Raw genomic sequence first — 26,143 nt, 5'->3', positions numbered from 1 at the left:
CCTCTTAGGAAAACAGATTGAATGAATTACTCTAATGAGAACTTTCCAAAGACAAAGCACTAAGTGTCCTGAACAAGGGCATTTTTCTGTGAGAAATGTAAGTCTGCCTCTTGGCTTGTGGTTGTCAGGTAATGAACATACTCCAGAGAGATATCAGTTTGAGCTATAAGGGAGCATGGCAAGATTGGTGCCCATGTATCTAAGAAGCTCAATTTCCCAGACTGAACTTTGAGGAGAGCCCCCAAAACCCTGATGTAGCAGTAATATGAATATTTCTTTTCGCTGGCTCAGGACATTTCTGTTACCATGAGCTATTTCTCAAGAATATACTCATGTCCTTACATAAGTGCCTTCATTTGAATGATAATTGTTATGGTCACCTAGGTATGGCAGTAAGAACTGGGTCATCAGAATTGATGATGCTTGGTTTGAAGTGAAGAGATCCTATCCGCATGGCTGGTAATGACATTTAAACAGAATGGGCTGCTGTAACCATACACAATGTAAGAGAACTGACTGGCTCCAATAAAGTGCACTATCTTATTGTTCTGGATATCTACCCTTCACTGGTAAAATGAAGTTTGAGAACTTATACCGAAGGCCAACTATGGGTCTAATCTCTCTCTCTCTCTCCTTTTCTCCCTCTCTCTGTCTCTGTCTCTCTCTCTCTCTCTCACACACACACACTCTTTTAAGATAAAGAACCTGCTTCTAAAGACATAGTATAGAAATTCTGGGGTTAACAATGTAGTTTATTCATAAATTAGACTGAACTACTTTATTTTAATGAGAAAAGATCATTAATATTGATAACAATGGAAAAGAAATAAATAGTTATCTGATCAACTAGAGAGTAAAACATGTTTAGCGAGTAAAACACATGTTTCTTTGAATATGTTGCATTTTGTGATCATGAAAAGCCTGTCTGGATGAGATCAATTGTACCCTTTTGCATTAACCCAGCAAGTTAAGGTATCAAAGGAAGCAATCAACTGGGTAAAATCCATGAACTTTAATTCCTTATATGCATCCATCTGGAAGGCAAAGGATTCTTTTTATTTACAGTTTTGGATTTTGTCTTTCCGACAACCTGCAAAAGTATGTGCAAAACTACATACTCAGTGAGACCATCTGAGAGAGAGCATTCCTTTCCTTGCTCTGGTGGGTACATACTTTTCAAATGTTACTGAAGGACCTAGATAAGCATGAAAGACAATGAAAGGAAGGGGGCAAAATAAATAAAAGCAGTAACAGATTTGTGTTCTTAGAGCCTGGACTAAAGAAAATCCTTGCAGGCTGGACTAGACAGTAGCTCCTAGATAGTCCTACAATAAGTCCTGCCAAACAATGATCATCACAGAAGGAAAGGAGAGACAGAGGCCAGGAATCAAGACAGTACATTTCAGCACATAAAAGGCCTCTTTGAGAAAGGGTCAGAGAAATAAGGTTTTTTTCTTTTTAAACTGCAATTCAAAAAAAAAATCAATCCAGCCCATAAAAATGACACACTTTCCATTTGTTCCATCTAAAAGAAACAAAGCCATCCCTTAAGTATCTAAGGAACAGAGGTTCCAGGAACGTCCTGTTAGAACTCAGGCCCTTTGTGGTTGCTTATAACCTGGGTACATCTTTTCATGCACTTTAACTCATCTGTAGATCCCTCAGAGTGTCTAATACAATGTGTGTGTTATGGAATAATTGTCATACTGTATTTTGCAGGGAATGCTGATGAGAAAAGAACATGTCAGTAAATATTTACTTCAAACAGCAACTTTCTTCCTATATATAGGATTCTTATTGGTCAAATTCACACATGTGGAAGCCATAGATATGGAAGGCCACCTGTATTTGTGTTTTCTTCTCCTCGGCTGCTAGGCCACTTCTATTTGATATAATGTATGTTAGCTTATAATCTCAGGGACCAGACAGAACACATTAACAATGTCACATTAGTGAGAGTCCAGTCTGCTCATTACTGTATTTACTAATGGCAAAGGCAATAATTACCTTTATATTCATCAACAAGGAAAGGATGGCATAGGAACTGCATGTTTTCTGTGATGTGACTTTCTAAAAGAGAACATTCTTTTTGAGGATTCCTTTCAGTAACCTGTTTTATTTTTATACACGTTCAGTCTTCTGAAATGTGTTCTCCTAGTTAGCAATAGGCATCTGACCGTCAAGCTATGATCTGTGACCTAACTAGACTCACTTTTTAAATTTAAGAGCATCCAGTTATCAGTGTAAAAATGTAGGGAGGGAAGTAGTCTTGAGGGGCTGTGAATTCTTGAAGCTATATAAGCCACTGAAAGCCACATTTCTATGGGAAAGCTGTGCCAAGTATGACACGTGGATATTTGGGACATTTTTGGGATATCTGCCATAGAGATATCCCAAGATCAAGGCAATCACAATTCAATCAAGGAAAAACTGGAAAGAATGTGGTATTATGTACCTATTAAGAGAAGGCAGAGCATATTTAATGTTAATTTTCATTTATATATGAGATGAAATGAGTTCCTCCCTCATGCTTGATTGCTAGACAGTCTGATCACTGTTCATATTGTGAAGGAGTGCTTCTCATTACGTGCAAACAAATAAAGTCTGCATATTATATTGTTAATATACTCAAAATGGAAAAGTAATGCCTTTGCCCTGTTAAGCTTCTGACCTTATCTGAACTCTTTGAAAACCAAAGGCAAAGAGTTTGCCTGGTACACAGGGGAAAAATGTTTTATGGATTTTTATATAATTTTCAGCAATTAACTTGGTGTTCTGCATAAGGTATTTTCTCAGTAAACACTTCATGCATTTTTAAATGGAAAAACTTACCTCTCCAAATAAACAGACTAAGAAAAGGAGGTAGTTTTCAGTATTTCCTCCTTCAAACTCAGATTAAATATTACAGCCAATTTCAACAGCTACTGAAAAGTCCAGCAAATATTTGACTCAGTGTTCCAGATACATAAATCTAAATTAGACTGAATAAGTCTGGTTAAAATAAATTGTTGTTCTGAGCTCAATGGGTACTGTCAGTCAACTAATGAGAGCCAACAGTTCCTTTAAAATGTTTTCTAAGATTCCAATAAATTTGCAAAAAACCTTTGAAAGGTTTTGAAGAGGAATGCAATTCACATGATATTGGTAGGCTGCCAATGTATATTCCCCAGTGAAAGAACCTTAGTTTTTTCTTATTTGAGGATCTCAAGTATATTCACAGCTATGTTGACTTTGATATACAACCCTGCCCCATTTGGATACAGATTAACAGGAGTCACTGTTATGAAGAGATCACGAAAATCTACAAATATACAGAATGCTAAAAAAAATAGAGTTGAGAGTTCTTTAGCTTTCACTATGTCCTTGTCCTTCAAAGTAGAGTAGGGGAATAAAGAGAAACCAATACCTCTGCATAAACAAAGAATATTTGACATGAGCAAATTAAGTATAGTAAAAAAAAAAAATAGCAATTTAAGAAGAGAGAGCTGTGAAAAATATGGGAGAAGTCATAATTCACTTTAGAACTTGTATCCTAATTTCTATAGAAATTCTTCTGCCCCTACCAGTGTGGCTTCAAATAATTCAAATCATGGTGGAATTTATGATGTGAATTTTACACTTGACACCAAAGGTTGCCTACTGTGTTTTCTGAAGTATAGATAGTTCACACTTTCGTCTTTCCTTATACATTCTTTTTTTTTTTAAACAATTCCTTTTCTTTTTGTGGAGGGAAGAACCAGACTCAGAACCTTGCAATTACCAGGCAAGCATTCCTCCACTGAGCTAAACCATCAAACCTATACACTTTTGCTAGTTACTCTCAAACAACTAGGTGAAGAGGAAGATACGTCAATGTCCACAATTCACTGGAGAAAATACATTGAAACTGAGAAAGGTCCCAATCTGAGTCCAGGGAGGGAAAACTGAGCTTCTCTTTGTAATCCCCCTACCCTCAATATCATTCACTTTATGTGACAGAGAAGGCAATTTAGGACTCAGGAGAGAGTAACCAATTAATTGTACAGGCACTGATGGAGTACTTTCTTTTTTTTTTCGTGTTTTAAGTCAAACAGACTGCCTTTCCACATGTGAATATTATGGTGGCAGCTTTATTCTTTTCAAATGTTCATAAGGGATATTATGTATAGCAAGCTGAACAGACAGCAAGGGAGGCAGAAGAAAAGCTTGTTAAGTACAAACAAATCGAGTCACTGAACAACAGGGAAAGAAGCTACGCCTGAAAGGTAGCAGCCCGTAGGAAGGGACTGGTTCTAGCAAAAGGCATCCAATTTGCCATGCATACCTTCAGACAACTTGCACACTGGTTTCCCTGGGTTCCCATCTACAAGGTATATGTGTGTCCTGGAGTAAGCATTTTAGCTTTCCTCTGTAAATGTGTGTGCCTGTCCTCCATTTTGCTGCTCATAGGTAAAGAGTTCTGGTAAATGAAAAAAATGTGTCAGCCATTTGCGAAGATTCTTTTGATGTAAGAAAGTCATCCTAGGTAATACGGAGGCATGCAGATTCTATTTTGAATCAATCTTTGCCTTAAGAATACAGAGAAAGGTTTGACTCGTTTTTTTAAACCAAATTCATAAGTAGCCAGTTTTTAGAACTTGCAGAGACCTTTTACTAACCTGAACTGTAGTGAGCTGTAGTGAAGGTGTGAAGTCATGCCATGATTGTGCTGCCAAGCTGGCTCCTGGGGGCCTAGATTAATATTCTTTAAGGACAGAATAATTGATATAATTGATATTGTGTTTGTGAATAGACTCAGGTCCTAGCCCATTAATTGTGGTAGTATTTGTATAAGGAAAGATAACACTTGGCCAAGGAAGTGTTAGTGTATTCATTGAGGAAAAAAATAGGAAGTTATCTTTTTACACCTTCAAATAAGAAAACATTCTTTTCGAGATTTTCAACTTCCGTCTGCACAAAGCATGACTAAGTGAGCACATGGGAAATCATCCAGCCAAAGCAACAGAAGACAGGCAGAGAGGGAGCTGCTTGTATTTATCCATTGGCCTTCTAATTCTATGCATGCTCATCCACATCTGGAACTATCCAGACCAGTACATGATGTGGTTCATTTAGGACACTGCTCCTGAACTTGGTACTTGCAGGCTATTAACAACTGGAATCATTAAAATCCATTGGAACTGGGCGCTGGTGGCTCACGCCTGTAATCCAGCTACTCAGGAGGCTGAGATCTGAGGACTGTGGTTTAAAGCCAGCCTGGGCAAGAAAGTCACAGAGACTCTTATTTCTAATAAACCACCAGAAAACTGGAAGTGGTGTTGTAGCTCACGTGGTAGAATACCAGTCTTGAGCTGAAGAGCTGAGGGACAGAACCCAGGCTCAGAGTTCAAGACCCACGACCACCACCACCACCACCACCACCACCACCACCGACAACAAATCCACTGGAAAACTCCTTAAGTTTCTAAGACACAATTTCTTGAAGAGTCTGTAATGAATCACCAGGTAAAGATACTAATGAAATAACTTTTCCTTTGAGTAGTTAGGTGGACTAGATTAACACCAATGATTAGAAAAAGCTCTTTTTTTTTTTTTTTGTCAGTCATGTGGCTTGACCTCTGGGCTTGGGTGCTGTCCCTCAGCTCTTCAGCTCAAGGCGAGCGCTCTACCACTTGAGCCACAACACCATTTCTAGTTTTCTAGTGGTTTATTGGAGTTAAGAGTCTCATGGAGTTTCCTGCCCGGGCTGGCTTTGAACCATAGTCCTCAGATCTCAGCCTCCTGAGTAGCTAGGATTACAGGTGTGAGCCACCAGCGCCCGGCAGAAAAAGCTCTTTTTATGCTTTGAAAGTTGACCTACTAACTCCTGCAATACAAATGTGACAGTTTCATATGCTAGATCATCCTCTTGGGTTGTGTAATTTACTTTATAAAATGTTTTCAAGAATATTGTCTTTAGTGTGAAATGCCCTGCGCTAGGCAAACCCTCTACCATTTAGCTCTTCATAGCCCTAGGTATATCTGGTAAAAATGACTTAATAAATGTATCTAAATTCAAATCTTTTTCATGTTTGCTACTGATAAGATTCTCTAATGACATAGGAAAATCCATGCTACTTTAAAATTTTTCTAGCTATAGAAGATCTAGTATAATAAATGACCTGTGGTTTTCATTAAACACACACACACACACACACACACACACACACACACACACACACACAAAAGTAAAAGCATGCTCAACTGGGGTAGGGTGGGGGAGGGGCAGGCATAATTTCAAATGTTCAGCTTTATGTCAAATTATTGAGCTTTTTTGGCATTTGCTATGTTTAATGTTTATGGCAAATAAATATAAAGGAACAAAGGTAAAAGCATACAGACAAGTAGAAAACAGAAAAATGTTAGTCTCTATTTTTAGCAACCTCTTTTTCCCAGCTGAGGGTTGCTGCCACAAGTTTCTAGAAATTGATAAAGTGCATTTCAGAGCCCGGCTTATGGTGTCTGACATAGCTAGACATACATCAAAGATCTGAACGAATGACTTAACATATTGCTTTCTGACTTCATATTTTGTCAACATTTATTACCAGGTACACCCAGTAAAACCTATGGAGCTTTAAAAGAAAGAAGAAAAGTGAAGCAAAAAATCATAGTAGACTTAAAAGGCAACTAACCTTTTTCCACCTCATTCAGATTAGCAGCTGGCAGCGACAAAGACAGAAGAGACAAAAGACTTTTTACATTGCAATACAACAGCAGAGCACAGGAAGGCAAGGTGCAGCATTAAGGACAGAGAAGCCAGGGTGAGAAAGCAAAGTGAAGCCAGGCTTACATTTCTTACCTACAGCAGGGCCAAACACACAAACATGGAGAAAAATGAGGCCAGAGGTAAATGCCATTACAGGGGGGTCTAGGTGTCACCATCTAATCCAGGTGCTGGAAGCACCTGCTACTTCACTGTTTTAAGATGTACACTGAAAGGTTTGTGGGTGCATCTCGGAGACTCGGAAAACAGAAATAGTGGCACAAAACAGAAAAATTAAAGTTCTCTGAATATTTTTCACAAAGTACACTGTAAGGCTTTCCATGCCCAATTTGTAAGAAAAGTTACCAGTTGGTAACTTGAAGGCATAAATTAGGATTCATTTGTGTATGTCCTTCATTGTGTGGATCTATACTTAGGACATGTAGTCTTGACATGTCAGACCAGTGCTTTCACAGTTGGGGTACATGAGAAAACATAATTGTCAATCTAACATCTCACCTAATATGACATGTAGAAAAGGCACCCAGGCATATTTTCAATATTTCAGAGTACAATACTTCTGGTTTTCACTTTATAGGCTTATGACCTTGTCTGAATTACTGAAAACCTTGAAAATTTAGCCTGGTTTTGAGAATAGATATTAGTATGCTTTGTTAGAAAAAGCAAAATCAAGACCTACCATTTCTCAAGGTAGGATTAAAACCACAGAAATAGTTTTTTTTAAAAATTATTTAACATTTCCAATGTCTTAGTCTTCTAATACTAAGCATGGAAATTTTGTTTGAAGATCATAGCAAATTCAAGTTGTCAAAAGTTAATCTTGCTTGAAGAATACCATCATTCAAAGATTATGCATTATCTAACTAGAAGGGCAGGTGGTGAATGAAGCAGGCAGACAGAGAAAAGTTTTGTGATGTGTGATGGAGAGGTTAAAGTTTAAATAATAGAACAGTTATATTATTGGCCTTTATAATTTATGTTGTCAATCTCTTTGGCAAAGGAAAAAAACCTATTTTCTTTTTAATAAATCATTAACTTATTCTGATCTTACTTAGGGTTTCAATAAACTTTGATAAACTTCTCAAAGTTTTTTTTCTTTAATATTTCTAGCCCTGATTTGTAGCCAGTTCATCATGCCAGGATTTCCTTGTCATATTGCCTTCGGTCCTCTGAATTTTCTCTATTGACAATATTATGCTCATTTTGACTCTTGGCATGCAGGCCAAATGCAAACATTGACGCTATAATAACTTATAAGCTTTTTCTATGAAGTTTTATTTGCTCCTATTAGAATTCCCTTCCTCATTGTATGCCTTTGGGATAAAGAGTGAAAAATAAATCTTCAAAGGAAAAAGAAAACTTGTGACTTGAATGAGTTTTATACAATGGCAACATTATTATCGTCCCTGATCACAGCCGGGTTCTGGTCCCAGAACTCATGCTCTTTAATGAGATTCCAAATCTAAAGCCTAATTGTGAACCCCTTCATTGTTCACGAAAGTTGCAATGCGCTATCCTCATGATCTCCAGGCCATGCAACCATGCACTTTCTTTTGAGCTTAGATTTGCCTAGATCCTTTGCTCAAATTAAGGCAAACTCGTATTTGTAAAAATACTGAAAGACTCTGGGTCTGGTCTGGAGCCAAAATGGCTCTTGACAGGGAGTCACGGTAGGTTCATGCATGACAGGTTTTCCTTTTTATATATAAGCTTCACATTTGGCTAAGTGGTTTAACTAAATTTTGGGTTACTCTAATGTTTTAAGGACAGAAATGTGACATCCCCAGGGAAGAATTGATGACACTTCTCAGAGTAAGGTATAATGAACTGAATAGCTCTGTAGAGCAGTAGATGTTCCCAGAACATAAGGTGGGCAGGAGATTGGAAAATGAGGGTCAGTTGTAAGACAAAGACTCAAAAGATAAGAATAAGTAATAACCATTCTATGGCCCAAACACGGGACCTGTTCAAAACCAGCTTGGAAAGAAACCTGAATACAGCTGTACTTCCAAATCTAGGTTTCATCAAATAAGAAACATACAGAGATTCCTGCTTTCTGTGCTCAGGATAGCATGGCATATAAAATTATGTTCATAAGAATGAGGTCCAATTTTCTGGCGAAGTCAGAGCAGATTGGCTCAGAGAGGCCTCCATAAGTAAGTGGGCTTCCAAATCCTTTTTATAATGATCAGAGCAATGACAGACATAAGGAGCTAATCTATCCTAAGATGATGCTACCAAGTAGTAGAATTTGGCTTCTTGCACACATTTAAATTAGCCCAACCATGGAAACCATAAAGGCTCCGTAATCTGTGGCCAAAAATTAATGGCAAAAACCTGAGGTATGACCCACATTGTTTTGGTGGAAATTCAAAGCTATGGAACATCTAACCTCTTTCTAGCCACTTTAGACCAGACACTTGTTCTAAATATTCTTGTTAACCTTTCTTAATGCAAAATATCACAGAATGCTCAATTCCTGCCCACTAAGCACTGTTATATAATCAAATAGTCATCAAAAACATCCACATTGCTTCAGGGAACTTAATATGATATAATTTTATGGAGAGTCTAGTGCTCTACTGGTATAAATAAAAGTGTATCATGGAAATGGTAGTTTCAGAAGGACTCCAGTAGATCTGGGTTTGAAACTGATCTTGTTCTATATAGTATGTTGCCATAGTGCAAAAAAGACTTTCCCACTAAGAAAAGGATTTAGTAAAATGTGGTTTTACAATATTTCATAAAAAGTTGATTTTTCTAAACAAATCTCTGGGAAAACTGTTTATACAGATTTGTGTTTCTCTTAAATGCTTAGCGCAATTAACTCTAGCTACCCACAAGGTTATGTCAGTCTAGGTACCGTTAACCATGCATTCTACTATATGCAAATTAGCCAGGTGCTGGTGGCTCAGGACTGTGAGCTGAGATCTGAGGATTGTGGTTCCTGCCAGCCCAACAGGAAAAACTATGCAACTGTTATCTCCAATTAAACCTGAAGTGGAGCTGTGGTGCAAGTGACAGAGCATTGACTTTGAGCATAAAAGCTCAGGGACAGGGAGAGGCCCAGGCCCAGAGTTCAAGCCCGGGACTGGCACACACAAAAATTTAAACAAAAAAGTACATGCAAATTAAAATTCAAACATCTAGCAAAATCAAAATAGTAACTTTCACAAGGATGGCAGGATCCAATTTCCTACTCAATACATATTCTCGTTTTTCTATTAAATTTGAGTAATTTCTTTAGGACAAATATAGCTATGGTATTTCTATTCAGTCTCAGAAATAAATCATAAAGCTATCTTTTCAGATAGATAATTATAAACTTGATGACTTTATAGAAAATTGGTGTGAAGTGGAAAGAAGTATGGCAGAAGTATGGCAGTGTGTGTAGTCATATTTATCCAACAGAGATTAAGCATCAAAAAAGAAGTGATAATCCCATAAAAAATACCCTAATGCTCGATATGTTCCTAAATGAGTATCATCATGAAGGACATGGAAATAAGTATGGGACTAAGTAATCTCAATGCTTACTCACGCTCTGGCAAAGTAGAGAGATTCCCTCTTTTTACATATGGATTAGTGAGTCCGTTTGCATGAGGAATCTGCTATAAAAACCTCATTGGAAGGTGAGTACAGGTAGCTCATACCTGTAATCCTAGCTACTTAGGAGACTGAGATCCGAGGATCAAGGTTTGAAGCCAGATTGGGCAGGAAAGTCTATGAGACTCTTAACTCCAACTAACCATCAAAAAGTTGGAAGTGGAGCTGTGACTCAAGTGGTAGAGTACAAATCCTGATCCAAACATCTCAGGGACAACACCTAAGGCCCTTAGTTCAAGCCCAGGACTGGCACACACACAAAAAAAAACCAAACAAACAAGAAACAAAAACAACTACAAGAAAAAAAACACAGGGGGTAAAAAAAACTTCGCTGAATTGTGGACAAATGTTTCTTTAGAATAGCTTTCTTTGTTGCTGGGTAAAATGACTTTGTGATGGATGTGTGTACTGAAATGAGCTTGCTGGGTCTTTTATTTGCTTGGGTGAAGCCACCTTAAATCCCTCTTTTTTAATACTACATCTAATTTCTAATACTTCTACCAGTTATTGAATTATAGACAGGCTCAGTAAACAAATTTAACATAGTGTCAGTCATGCGTTCAAACAGATTCACTGATCAATGGCATATTATTTCCTGTTCTTCATACCTGTGTACTCAGGTGGACAAAGGCATGTGTAGTTATTAATTCCATCAACACAGGTGGAATTATTTTCACAATCATTATCTTCACAATCATCAACATTGATTTCACAGTTTTCTCCTTCAAATCCATCAGCACAAATACACCTGAGCATCGAAGAAAGGCAAGGAACATTTTCTTTTTCTTTTGCTACATTTTAAAGCGTGTGATCTAAACAGTTATCAATTATAAAGCTGTAAACTACAAGAAATTGATTTTTAAAATGCTTTGAAGTGATACGTTGCAAGGCTCAATTTAAGGTAACATACAACAAACCAGTAAACATTCAAAAAATTAAAATTTATGCTGGCTGCAAGATGACAAATGGGTCCAGCATCTTAAAAATCAATAAACTCAACATATTTGCAGGTCTAAATCACAAGCCAAGTTTTACTTTACAACCCTAACTATCTTAATGTCAAGATTGCTCTCTAATAAAATATGTCATATTTCTTTGCTCAGCAGTGGGAGGAGCTTGTTCTGATTTTAAAAATTGTACCATCTCCTATTCTATGTATAATGTCCTTGGTGTCTAATAGCAAAAAAAAAACCCCACACACAATATAAAATGTGACTATTTTAAGTCTCAATAAATTCAATATCTCCCCCTAGCATAAAACATTGTATATTTAACCATGACTATATATCAGAATAGTCTCTGAGTAAAGTCTAGATGAAAAAGAGACAATTTCATAAAAACTGTAAGTATATTTCCTCTAAAATCTGATCGTTCTAACAAGCTGTAATGGTACATTTGCATCTTTATGTGCAAGTATTAGTGTCATTAAAAAGAAGTCTATTTAATAACTGGTGAATTGTTTCTGAAGTAATTCTATTGTACAATTAAGTGATTCTAGGTTCAAGGTTCACAGCTTATTTGTCTAACTTATAACTGTGGCCTCAGTATGAATCAATAATTTCCTGTTTCAGTGGAATATATAGAAATAACATGAAACTCAACCGATGAAGACGAGATTTGAGTTTAGGGATCAGTTGGCTATTAAGTTGCCCAACAGAGCCAATGGTTTCTTGTCCTGATCTGACTCGATTAATTATACTATGTGTACATGGGTGCTTTCAATTTTTTAGCTTGGGTTGCATCCTAAACCAAGAAACCCGCGGTCTCTCCATTTGTTTTTGTAACACTGCAAGGACTAATAAATATTTTCCATATTCTAACATTTGTTTCACAATACTGTCCTTTCCTTTGAAAGGGAAAATGCATATTCGCTTACTTATTTCATGCCACCATACTTCAAACACAGGAGATCACACCCCAGTGACTCACCAGAATCCCTCCTTTTCTCCTTCTTTCAGATGGCAAGTCCCTCCATGCTTACATGGGTTACTGATGCAGGCATGAATTGGGACATCACAGTCTTGCCCCTGGAGGACACATGGCCAAGTAAGGATGAATACAAGTAAGGAAGTGCTCAGCACATAGAGAAGGCAGAGTAGACTAATGAAAACACAGTACCTTGAAACCATATGGACAGGTACACCGGTAGAAGTCAACTGGATCGTTGTTACAGGTGCCGTCATTTTTGCAGGGATTTGACAGACAGGGGTTACATTTAGCCAGAATATTGACATCCACAGGACCTAAAAATGTAGTGGAAAAGAAAATCACACGAGAAACAGATTCTACTTGTAGTTCACTTCAAATGTTTGCAGTGCCTTCTTGTAAAAGTACATTTGGCATACACAGTTTTCTATGTGGCTATGCCTGTTTTTCTTCCATAACAAAACTAGGAGTCTCCATCATTCATGCATGTCAGAAGGAGGCTTTTTCACTGGGAGGTACTGTGAGAATTTCTGAACCCGAATTGGAATCTGAGTTGGTGGTTTAGGTAATTAGTAGCTGATGTTAATGAGATCAAAATCCCTTCTGGGCTAATTTATGCAGATGTATTCATAATTATCACCTACATCTCAGCCTTCACTAGATCCACAGAAATGCATGCTAACAACATTCCAGGAGAGAACTACCTGTGCAGTGTGTGTGTGTGGGGGGGGAGGGATAATGAGTTTTATAAACAAAAGAAATGTATTACTATAATTAAAAATTGTATATGTATATGTTTCTTATTACTTTCATACAGGTGATACTCTCTTCTTTCCTCCTTTTCTTCTCCATTGCTTCCTCTCTCCATTTCTCCTTTTCTCCCTTGGTTCTGTCTCTCTATTTCTCTCTCTCTATCTGACCCCAGGGCCACACACACTAAGCATTTTCTCTACCATGAATGACTCTAGGCCCAGTGCTACTTTTATGCACATGAAAATGCACCCAAAAGGTAGTCTCTGTTGTATAACTTCTCCTTCTTATCCTTTTGTTATTTCCTTAATGCAGTATGTGATGAAGGATGCGTCTAGATCTTTCTTTTAGAGAAGAAAATACATCACAAATACCTGTGATCTTATAGTTTGAGACTGTTTAAGTGAGAAGCTAGAAATAGTTTTAACAGAGAAAGTAACTGAATACATTTCAAAGAATTTAATACAATATATCCATACTGGGCATAGTCCCTATTCAGTTTAACCATATAGTTAAAATTTACTTAATAAATGTGTACAGTACAATATCTGTGTAATAAGCACGAACTAATTTTCCAGGTTTTTTTCTGGGGAAATTTAACTTCTGATATTGTAAATTATGCTGAATTATTTTAACATCTAGATTTTTAAGGTTATCTGGAGATGGTTGATCTTGTGTGCATATTACTTTACCTAAAAAGAATCAAGCTAATCAGCTTTCATATTCTCAGTCCTGACATTTCTTAAGTTTCTGAACCATTCTGGTTGCACTGAGTTTTGGAGCAGAGTTTTAATTTCAGTTGGTAAAGTTGACTACTGCAGATATCATTCTATTTGATATCTATCTGTCTGTCTGTCTGTCTGTATCTATGCAGTGCTAAGGCTTACGTCCAGGTCCAGTTAAGTGCTCTTCCTCACCCCTAGCTCTCTCTTTCTTTTACCCACCTATGTTATTACTATCAGATTATTTATTTATATATCCCAACCCTTTGGAAGTATATTCTGTGATTCTCTGTTTTCATCCATCTTCATACTCATATATTTACTATTTTCTACGTTAATTTTCTTTTGTTCGACTGAAAATATTGATTGATTTTTTTTTTTGTATTCTAGCATGCCTTCTCTTGCAAACTTCTGACTGAAAGAAAATATTCAATGGCTTCAACCTATTTATATAGAATAAAGAAATGTAGTCAGAGAATATGGGACATTCTAAGTAAAGTCTCATGAGTTCATAGCAGCAGCATCACAGTGTTCTGGAAGTGAAATAATATCTGATTAGTCCTAAGCAACAAAACGACACCCAGGAGTGCCCCTGGAAATGTCAGGTTCTGAAGTCTAGCTGCTCAATTCACTCCTGTAGATTTGTCATTTAATTTGTGTATTATTCGGATAAATGATTTTTTTCACTTCATTGAAGGTGAGAGTAACAAATGTCTAAAGAACATACTGAAATTTACACTGCTTTATAGACTTCCAATGTATGTGGTTGGCTGTAGGAAAGTGATTCATTTGACATGAAAGACATTCATTTACATGTTTAGTGAAATTTGGATACATTTAAAAACGAAGCAAACCCTGCCATTTATTGTTTTCTTCATAGGGGCGCTTTCTGCATAAGGTAAGAGTGGTAGTCATCTGAGGGGATTGTAGGAGCTATTATGACAATAATCAAGACTACAAGGTCCCAACAAGAGGTAAGTGACAACACCCAGAGTCATTAATTTCTTGTAGATAAGGAACAAGATTGCGTTGTGAATTTGGTTCAGACATCTATCAGAAACAACAGAATAACTTCAAGAAGCAAGCGAGGTCCTCTTTGTTCTTGCTTTGTTTCTTAGAAGGGAACTAAACTTTTCAAATCTTTCTCCTTTTAAAAGCCATTTCCAAGAACTGTTTAAAAATTCCCCCAAGAAATTAGCCCTCATGAGATGTGTGCTATAGAGAGAAAAGAATCTTGCTTGCAGGAGACAGATATTACCTAGTGTCATTGAAATGAGGAAAGCCTGTCTTGGGAGAGTGGGTGAAGATTTGGTCTTGACAAATAAAAGCACTGTTTTATCAGCTCTATGTACCAGAGGTGTGTTTAGCTTAATAATTCAAAGAAAAATGAGGAGAAAGTTTGATTAACTACCTGTCTCTGTCGCTTACTTTAATCTTTTTGGAAGAACTGCTGGACTTCAGATCCATTAAAGTTTGTAAGCAGACTTGCTTACTTGGCTCAAATCACTGGCTATTCACCTGACACCCAGATAGCCACCCACTGGGAATTGAATCTCATTTTGATTTATTACCAAAAGGTCCAGACAAAAACTTCTAACTATAACCCAGAGTCTGCCTTCATTCTAGCATCCATTGGAAACATGACTCCAATAAGAAAATCCTCTAATTCTGCCCCTATATAAAGTCAGAGGTACTTCAATGTTAACTCAAGAAAAATCAAGAATATTTTAGGTCAGATGTAATGAAGCAAATGGAGTCTTTAATTCAAAACCAGTGATTTTGTGTTCCACTTTCTATTACTGAATTTCTTGGCTTTTAATATCAAAGGTATATTAACATTCCCTCATCAAATTGTTCATTTATCAAATAGTTATGGAGGATATACTTATTGCCAGCAACTAGGATAAGTTTCCAGGGATTAAAACCAAGTGAAATGTCTGTGTTTCTGGAAAAACAGAAAAGACATGCAGGTATCAATTAAAGGAAGAACATGAGGAATGAGAAGGTATGCTTCAGAATATGTGTTCTGAGGATCTGTAAGCTGTTTAGGGGGTGAAATATAAGTGAATCATAACAGGAATTTGAAGCTCAGAAGGAAAATCATGGATAGGAAGGTATTTGAGATCACATGCTAAAATCAATCAGGAATTTAATAGGATTTAGGTAAAAACCCAATATATGTTGACATTAAAGAGTGAGCAAAAAGAAAGTGATGTCAGCAAAAAGAATGAAGAAGGAAGGAGAATGTATAGAGAAGAGAAGGCAATCCACCCCTAAGACAAAAGGGTAACTAAGGATCTCTAAAAAGAAACCATTGAAGTTGGCAGATTGGAAGTGCCCTTTTCATTTTAGTTTATAGCTGAAAATAGTTGCCAGATGACATGACTAACTATCCTCTAAATTTGCCTTGCATAAATTGCTAAACAAAAACACAAAGGCCAAGTATAACTCCTGTGGAATCATTAAGCCTAGTCATTTGTTGTATAACAAATCTGAGGCCAGTAAAGGAACTTTTGGAATAAAAATGGGAAACAATACCCATTTATAGGTTATCGTTATCAGAGAGAATATGAATATGAAATATTCCTGGACAAAACATGTTCTCCATGTTAAGTGTTTTAAAGTACAATGAAAGGTGGCTGTTTGTTATTTTATGTGAATGATGCTTTTGATAAATAATTATATATATATATATATAAGCTCATTTTCTTCTTTAGCCAGTGAGCACATCATAGCCTCCAAATTATTACTATTATTAATCCTTAAGTAGTTTTACAATGGGGTTTTAATTCAGTATGTCAATTTATGATTAAAATGCATCTTGCACAACGTCACCCACTGCATCATAGTTTTTCTCCTTCTCTTCTAGACTGTTATGTAATTATCTTCATACTCAGTTGATTTACTAAGACAGTATTAATCAACCATGTGACACAAAATAAAAGTCCTCGGTCTAGCTTGTCAGAATCTCTTCCCAAAAGGAAGGTATTTCTCTTGCTAAGAAGATAAGTAATACTTCCATGTCATTCCTGAGAGATGGGGAATTCCAGTTTTTACAGAATTTTTAGCTAGAAAATAAAGGGGAAAAGAGCAGAGAGAAACGTAACGTTAATTACTTAAAAAGATGGTCACGTTTCCTTGACCCTTGAACTGGCTTTTATGGTTGAAGGGATAAACCTTCAGAAGCATCTCCTCCCTCATTCTTGCCAGACATATTCCTATGTGGGTCCCCATTTTTTCTTAAGTGCTCCACTGTCAGGTCCCATTGGCTCCCTCTGAGAATCTCCTGTAACCCCCGCCCCCAGACCAAATACTCCATAATTGTTTGATATAATTGTCTCTTCACCAACTTTTTTTTTTACAATGGCCTATTTTACTAAATGGATTAGTAAACTATAAGCCCCATGAGGATAAGGGTAATTAGCATGTATGCCATTTTCACACTTGTAGCTGTTCCTGGCATATAATAGGAACTTCAATAATATTTATATAATGAAAGGGGAACAGAAGTTCATTTCTAATTGAGTGTACATTCATTAGCACATTGAAGTGGTTAAATGAATGGCCATCAAAAAATGGAACAATCCAATTGCCATATAGCTGAATCTTCCTAAACCAGGACCTTTAAAGAGAGTACTAGAAATCAATCATGTTCCATGACCCATTTTAGTTTTCTCATTGAGAACTTGAAAAAGACCAAAAAAACTAGTTTTTTTAATTGTAGAGTGCTTGATTACTCTAATATCATCTGATAATAAAAAAATGAGAATAGGATATTTATGTTATAAAGACATATCATGACTACTTCCTACTAAAGAATGCTCTCACTTGGGTGTTAATTATATGTGCTGTCATCATTGTATTTGTTCCACATCAGCTATATGAGTTTGTATCATAAGGAAAAAAACATGAAAAAATGGAGATAGGTTTTATTAACATATTTAACCATTCAAATTAATAATGTTTAATTTTGTAAAAAACATGTAAGTTATATTTGAATACAGCTATGTAAACATAAAAGAATATTTACCTTCCTGATATAACCTGAAATTATAGACAACTTTATTTAAGAGTGGGGCTTGTGTTTACAAGATTCTCATGAGTAAAATAAAAATATGCAACTGGTATAATTATGAGAACAGCTAAATTTAAATATAAAAAACAATTAAAGTTTTTTTTAAAACATATTAGTATATAGTTTCAACCAAAGAAAACATGTGCTCAAGAGAAGGCCCAGCAAAGTTCCTTGAGTGATTTATTGTAATTAATAGGTTACAATGCTTTGCTGCCTACCATCTGTTTATTATGGGCAAGCATTTCTGTTAAAAGATACTCGGGTAATTCAAACTTTCCTTTTCTCGGTATCTGCCACGGTAAGGCTGTAGTCATCCATTCTGATGATTTAAGAATCTTGTGATTAAAATTTATAAAGTAAAATTTACTAGCAAGTTCTGGAATAAGAAATGCAGGGATCAATTATGGCTCCTTTACCAAGAAGCTGAATAATAATATTATACACGTTACTTAATTGATCCAAGTGCAATATTTGCATCTGTTAACTTTAAAAATTAGAAATAGCCCTTATGCAGCAATAAGGTACAGATTAAAAGATAGAAATATATCTCAGTACAATGCAAAGCATTCCAAAAAAGCAGTGAGCAATTATTGTTATTGTTGCTGTTACGCCCACCATCAGTAGCAGTAGCAGTATTGGCAGTAAATCCAGTGCTCCCTGTCATAAATCTTGAACTAGCAGAGAATTAATAAGGCACTGAAGAGTCACAATGTTTTGACAAATGCTGAGATAGAGGAAAGAAAGCACTATGAGTTTCAGTGTTTTCCATCATTTTAAATTTATTAAGGTATACAAAAATGGAATAAAGCCTAGTCTTCTCCATGCAATTGCACTGCATGTGTTGAGTATTGAATGTCTCCCATGCTTGCTGTCTGGCTTACATAGTGACTCTCTAATTTAAGGTATGACTTCAACTATAGATATTGATTTGATTGATATTTTATAAATGTAAATTCAAACTGCCAAAGTTCACTTGATAGATCTTGGGCCTTCTGTCATCTGTTAGTTAACAAGTCTAAAATCTGCTGTCTCCTGGTGGCCCTGGAAAAGGCACAGAATTTTCTAAAGTACATCTCTGTTTCTATAGATCTGCCCACCTGGCACACCATCTTCAAGTTTCTCTGAACAGCCAATGAGACACCATAAAATGCTCACAGCCATCTCCTTGGAGATAGTGCTTCCTCTGAAATCTTTCAATCATGGTGCTATACAGCATGATAGCCGGGGGTCATGTACCAATATTTCAACTTATATTTAAGTGAGATGAAATGAACAGACAGAGAAACAACCTCCTGAGTCACATTAGCTGTGTGATAAGTGCTCAATAGCCAACTGTGGCCAGTGGCCGTCATATTGGCTGGTAATACAGAGGACATTTCCTTCTCTACTAAGTTGTACTGACTAGGACTAAAATGACTAGTTTTCTTGCCAACCGTGTTTACTCATTTCTGGTGTACTAAGTATGTGAGATAATAATTGTTAAATGAAAAAAAGAAAGCAGACAGTTTAGTGAGATAAACCTTGCATTAAACACACATGCATGCATGGTATGTATATGTACACTATTACATATATACCATTATAATTCTTTTCCAGAATTATCTCAGACAAATAGAAATTTATCCAAGGAATGTACATTTAAGAAATAAAAGTAAGCATCGGGATTCTTCATGAACATGTGTTTCTCTGGGCACAGGGATATAACACAACCAGTTTGCAATTTCTCATTCCTCCACAGAAGTGGCCAGCTAATATGTATGAGTAAAAATAATACTTCATGGTTCTTTGACAATTATCTCTCCCTCACTTTATAACAGAAAAAATCGTATAACTCTCAGCCCAGCAGACCCTTATCATAGGGCACTGCCCCAGGAAAGCCTTGGGTTACAAAAAATAAACTATAAATGCATATTCTTTATAAAGGTCCTTATGGTCAAGGACCATACCACTCAAGGGCATTACAATAAAGTTTTACCTTCAGTATCCAATAAACAATCAAAGTATAGATTAATGATTATAATCTTTCAATTGATAATATACTGGTATGAATGGCTAATTTAATTTAGAGAAAAATGTAAAATAATATAGGGATTTATTTTTCCCCCCAGTACTAGAGTTCAAACTTTAAGGCTTTGCGCTATCTCAGCTGGAAATACCACTACTTAAGCCACACCTGCAGCTTGGCTTTTTGCTAGTTATTTTGGAGGTGGAGTCTCAAGGAGGACTATTGTTCCCGGGCTGGCTTCAAACTATGATCCCCTGGATCTCAACCTCTGGAGTAGCTAGGATTATAGGCTAGAGCCACAAGGGCTGAGCTAGAGATCTTGCTTTAAAAATTAACTCATATTTAATTTCACCAAACACATTTAAGAGAAAAACAGAAGTTTCATTTTAAAAGCGTAAATATTAAAAATGTGCTGATACTTATGATACTTTTTACAACTATTTAACCTTCTGAACAAAGCAATAGATGCTGATTTAATAATGTTTGGGGATTCCTAATTTTGAAAATACCTTCTTTAATTATGAAATCGTGGAGTGTTTCCCACCCCCATTTTTGGTACTGTTTGATGTGTTTGCTTTTTTTTTAAAAAAATGAAAATGTGAAGTTTCAAAACATTAGCACTGTTACTTGTTGACATATATTTAGTGCTTACCCTGTCTGTAGCAATACTCTGTACATATTAATTATTTATTTTTTGTTTCAGTGTTCTGTACTGGTCCTGGGGCTTGAATTTAGGGCTTAGCCTTTTCACTCAAGGCTGGTGCTCTACCACTCAAGCCATACATAGCCCTACTTCTGAGTGTTTGGTTGTTAACTGGAAATATGAGTCTCATGCATTTTCCTGTGCAGGTAGGCTTTAAATCTGCATCCTCTGATCTCTGCCTTCTGAATAGTGAGGGTTACAGGCACGAACTGGCCACTGGACTCAGACTGAGACACAGGTTGACTAAGTCGTTAAACTAGAGTTTCTATGTAATGGAAAAATACAACTAGGATATAACCTACCAGAATGGGGTTTTAGAGCTCATGCTGTGAGCCACTGTGTAGTGTTACCTACTTAGAGATGTTTTTCCTACAAAAATGTTTTGGTGATGAAAGTTGCTTTCCTCAGCTAGGTTCAGAAGTCATGGAAGGGTGATCCCACCATAAACTTGTCTGTGCAATCCAATACTTAAGATTTACTTCTACACGGAAAATATGCTTAATCATCATTTCTTGATTGTGGATTTACAAATTTCGAGAGGGTCTTTCCTCTTTCCAATTATTCTGAACATCTTTCTTAAAATGTACCACTTAGGAGTAATGCAAACTCATTTCTCAGGGGTAAGGGTTCTAAATTCATACGTTTGATTGCCCTAAATGGCAAAATACACCAAACAAGTTCAGTAGAGATCATCTGTAGGAATTTTAGTTAATGGTTATTTTTATTTCTTCTTCCAGAAATAAAATCTTGCTTATTTTGTTAAACATTTATCTTATTCAGATTGATTTGCATATATCCCAATAAGAGAAGATAATAATATTTACCACATAATCACCATTTAGAACTTACAAAGCTATGACAGGGAAGAAGAAGGGATGTGAGCAAGCCAGAAAAGGGAACATGGGAAGGTCAGCAGCACAAGAGGCAAGTCGGAAGGTTTGGCTGTAACACCCAGGAGGGCCCGTTTCCCTTACCTGGTATTATGAAACCACAGGGCCCTGGAATCCCTACAGCAAGTGGCAGATTTGGACAAGGCAAAAGCAAAAGATTTCACTTGTTAGAGGCTATGAAAGAAGTTATCTGCCGCTCTCCCTCCATTTCAAGAAGTGTAATCCATTTCCAACAGGCTATTTCTAAGAATTATTTGAAAAGGTTACTTCCTTAATTGGCCATCTTCAGTAATTGCAATGTCTATTTTCTTAAGCAGAAGTATAGAAAAAGCAAATGTTTTCAGTGCTTTTTATGGTGACCATGAAAGTCTAGCAGCATATGGTTGTGCTTGTGTTTTCTTTGATAATTCCTCTTGTGATTCTTAAAAGAGGATATTGAAATGTAATATTTCTGAAAGACAAACAAAAAGCATAAATAATTCAAAGCTATACCTTGACAGGTAAATTTCTTGGAGGGAGTTGTAAGTAACAATTTATCTGCCATTTCTCCAGGACCAGCACAGCGAGCAATTCCAGGTTCCTTATATTCCGACTTTACCCAGTCGGATAACCACTGCATGTTACAATCACAGTAAAGAGGGTTGGCTCCAATTGCTCTGGAAAAACAACACCACAAAAGCACACATACACACACACAACACAGGTATGGAAGCATTGTTATTTCCTAAGGGAACAGAATTCAAAGTGATTCTCAGTAGATCTCTATAGATTTACTCGTGGTAAATAATAATAATTAAGCAGAAGGTTGAGACAGTGGGAATTCTCCTTTTCCTGAATGATGTGCAGTTGAGGGGTTTACGAAAACTCGCATTACATTAAGTTATGAGCTTTATAAGATCTCTTTATACTTGTAGAAACGTAATTTGTATTGGATGTACAATCCACTTCTTTGCTGAGAAGTCAGTCCATTGCAAGCTCCCATGGACCGAATCATGAATAAGACTTTAATTATGAAGACCTCTTATTGCACTAACATATTTCACAAGAAGTGTTACAATATTCTCCAACCATTCCCTTCTGTAAATTGTCTATATTTCTTTCCTTATTAAAGTTTGTGAGTTTTGTTTAGGCACAAACTGACTGACATTTATGCAGAAGTGGATAATTGTAAGCACGTGAAACAAGGAGGAAATGGATCTTACAACAGTTCCCTGAACTTCCTTCTAGGTTTGCCATGGTCTTTACGTTATGACTGGTGGCAACAGAATAAAAAAAATTTGTTCCCCGTGAATAATTAGTCAGTAGGAAAAAAAATGAATAGTTCCATTGCACTTCCAAGAACTTTGGAGGTACAACGAGGCTTCAGTGAGGGAAAATACAAAGGGTCAATAGTTAACATCAACTACGAAGATTGGTACACCTTCCACTAGAAGACTACAGAGTCCTGAAGTATGAAAAGCATAATGGTGCATGGTGTCATTATCCATAATGAATACATTTTGCTTGACAAATGAATCTAGTTTGAAGAACTCAGGGTAGACCATACAGGAGTAACACTTTGGTTGTGACTTGGAAAAGTCTGGTTGGGCCAGACCGAATTCAAGGGGGGCTGAATATGCTAGAACCAAAAAATGAGAAAAAGGTCTGTAAGGTGGGGGAGGCATTTTCGCTGAAGATACACTTTTAACTAAAAAAAAAAAAAAAAAAAAAAAAACCCAAACCGTCAGCTAATGGAAAGTAAAAGCTGAAAGATTAAATTAAAACTGTTTTGGCATAAGGGCATGGCATCTAGGTTGAAATATTCACTTTTTCACTTTTTGGAGATGAAACCAATCAGAGCTCATAAATTAGAATAGAAGCTATAAGAAGCTGTTCAAAACTCTCTTTATAGAGAGGTCAGGATCTAGATCCACAGAGCTAAATACTCACAGGTGTGATAATGCAGAAAGATCATTGAAAGCACCTTCAGGGACGACAGAAATATCATTTCCATGTAAAGATCTACAAGTAAGCAAAAGCAAAATTAAGCTTCCTATATTTCATGCAGTTTAGAAGAATTCTCACACATGAATGAATAGCTTATATAAAGCATTTTAAAGTCAATGAAGAAAAGGATGGTTGGTTCACTCATTAACAGACTTGATGACAGAAAAGTACTTTATATCTTACAAGACCTTACAAAGTAAATTCCAGATGGAAGACTTAAGTATAAGAATAAAATTAACAGTCTATTAAAAGGAAATTTGCTGTTTTGTATAAGCAGAAGATGGAAAAGCCTTCAAAAGCATGACATAAACCCAGAAACCACAAAGAAAAAGAGTAGCTGTTTTAGTATTTTTTGGTGCCATTCCTGAGACTTGAACTCAGATCTGAGGCACTATCCTTCAGCTTTTTATTTTGCTCAAAGATAGAAATCTACCATTTGAGCCTCAGGTCTACTTCTGGCTTTTGGTGGATAATTAGAGATGAATCTCACAGTCTTTTCTACTAGGTCTGGCTATGAACCACAACCCTCAGATCTCAGCCTCAGTAGGATTATAACATGAACCACCAGCTCTCAGGCAGAGTAGCACATTTTTGACAAAAATAACAAAAATCCATGTGACAAAAGATTATATTTAAGGAAAAGAATATAAAATGTTCAAAACCTTTTAACACATTAGGATAATCTTCTATCAAAATATTATGACATGTAATAAATGCATAAAGATATCTGTATTAATATTAAAAAGATAAAATGTTTAATAGATGAGAAAATGATAATTAGCCTTTATTAGAATAACAAGTGCAAATGTTCAATAAACAAATTAAATATATTCAAATGCGGGACTGGGAAGGTGGTAGAGTGCTTACCCTGCATACATGAGGCCCTGGGTTCGATTCCTCAGCACCACATAAGCAAAAAGAAAAAAGCCGGAAGTGGTGCTGCAGCTCAAATGGTAGGGCGCTAGCCTTGAGCTGAAGAGCTGAGGGACAGGCCCCACGATCAGACCCCCCCCCCCCAAAAATATATATATTCAAATGCATATTAGTAATGCATGTCCAAACAGGAAGGACAATTTTCAATTTCTCACATGGAGAGAGAAGTAAAAGAATCAGAATTCAATGTTTCTTAGAATGTTTTCAGGAAGGTATTTTTACACCATTGCAGATGAAGAATAAATTATTGTTAAAATGACAAAATCTTGTTTAGGAGAGAACTTGACTATCATTTTTGGCATCCTCCCCGTTAAAGTCAATGCTGATTTGCCCAAGATGAATGTAGAAGAAGTAAATTTGAATTATGCACAGAATAATGAATTTGAAATCAATACAAATAGTAGCAAACACGGGGTTTTTACCTCAGCAATGTCTACTCCAACCTATAGAATATTTGTACAGTTTAATAGGTAAATATCTAGATACAATAGAATAGAAACCTTCTAAAGCACATGTTATGACAAAATAGCTCCAGGCTGTTGAACAATGGTGATGCAGGCCATAGGCCTAGCTATTCAGATTTTCTTCTGCAGGATCAAGCTTTGAACCTGGCTTAGACAGAAAAGCTTGTGAGACTCCACCTCTCATTAGCTAGGCAATTGTTGTATTGGAAGTGTGGCCCAAATGGCAGAGCTCTAGCAATGAGCCAGAAAGATGAGTAAGAGTGTGAGATCCTGAGTTCAAGCCCCTGTTGGTGCACTGCACAATAATCATAGTAAAAGCCAGTAGCAGAACAATAAAATATATTATATACAGCTTTTAAAAGTTATATAAATTATGGGTAGACAGGAAGGGTATATTGAATAAGTATATTTCCACACTAAAAATATATTCATATTCTAAGTGATTTCTAAAGAATTAGGCTTTCTTAAAAAATAGTAACTGGAGATACATAAAGCATATGTTTCAACATAATATATTAGCAAATAAATGACTGTAACAGCAACAAGTGTCACAATAGAGGTCCTATTGTCCACATCAAAGTAGCTGAACAATGACACCTTATTCATTTCCAAATACCCAGGCTCTGAAAAGACAACTCAAAACTTGACAAGAGAGGAATTTTGTTGGACACAAGATACTTACAGTAATCGAAGAGACTTTAATCCATCAAATGTTCGGGAAGGAATACATCTCAGCCGGTTGTAACTAAGAATTCTGAAAGCACACACATGTCAGTTCATTTTATTCAGCAATGGAATAATGCCCACATGTCATTTCAACAATAAAGCAGTTAAGAAATTGATTACTTGAGCATCCTACAAATTGAGACTATACATACACAACATATTTTTAATTCTTGAAGTATTCTCCCTAATATCACACATATATTTTCTAAATACAACTGAGAATGTTTCTCTCTGTCTAATTTGCTCCTGCCATTCCCTGATGTAATGCTTCAAATCTTGTCTTCAGGTTTACTCCCCAATTTGCCACAAATCTCATCATTCACTCATTCTTTCTGTGATGGTTCCCTCTGCTTCTTCATTGAGGTCTTGCATGTTTTTCTCAATGGAATTTATATTCCTTTTGGCCAGAGACTACCTTCTTTACCAGAAATGATCAGTATCTAGTCAATACATTTTTGCACCATAAATTAATGAATTCTCTGAATCACACTTTCACACTTACAAGGTGAGAAGCTGGGTCATGTTGCTGAAGCTTTGATTCGAAAGAGTGCTTATTCGGTTGTTGCTTAAATCTCTAAAAGGAAAAAGAAAGATATGGAGTTCACTATTAAC

At 36.3% G+C, this 26,143-nt stretch overlaps 1 protein-coding gene across 2 annotated transcripts in view; it reads right to left on the bottom strand.

Moving 5' to 3' along the window:
• Slit2 (slit guidance ligand 2) overlaps window positions 1-26,143 on the bottom strand; it is a 305,954-nt gene that overhangs the window by 30,106 nt on the left and 249,705 nt on the right. For both annotated transcript variants that reach the window (XM_042674753.1, XM_042674754.1), the window contains 7 exons: window positions 26,034-26,105; window positions 25,488-25,559; window positions 23,352-23,423; window positions 21,915-22,078; window positions 12,470-12,594; window positions 12,281-12,378; window positions 10,960-11,099 (listed from right to left, as the gene is read on the bottom strand). In XM_042674753.1, the coding sequence (XP_042530687.1) occupies window positions 10,960-11,099; window positions 12,281-12,378; window positions 12,470-12,594; window positions 21,915-22,078; window positions 23,352-23,423; window positions 25,488-25,559; window positions 26,034-26,105 (743 nt within the window). The remainder of the gene's footprint in view (window positions 1-10,959; window positions 11,100-12,280; window positions 12,379-12,469; window positions 12,595-21,914; window positions 22,079-23,351; window positions 23,424-25,487; window positions 25,560-26,033; window positions 26,106-26,143) is intronic.

This window comes from Dipodomys spectabilis, unplaced genomic scaffold, assembly GCF_019054845.1.
Source record: "Dipodomys spectabilis isolate Male_0828 unplaced genomic scaffold, ASM1905484v1 ptg000021l, whole genome shotgun sequence".
NCBI lineage: Eukaryota > Metazoa > Chordata > Mammalia > Rodentia > Heteromyidae > Dipodomys > Dipodomys spectabilis.
The sequence above is the reverse complement of the archived record's forward strand: the minus strand, read 5'-3'. Positions and strand labels throughout refer to the sequence as shown.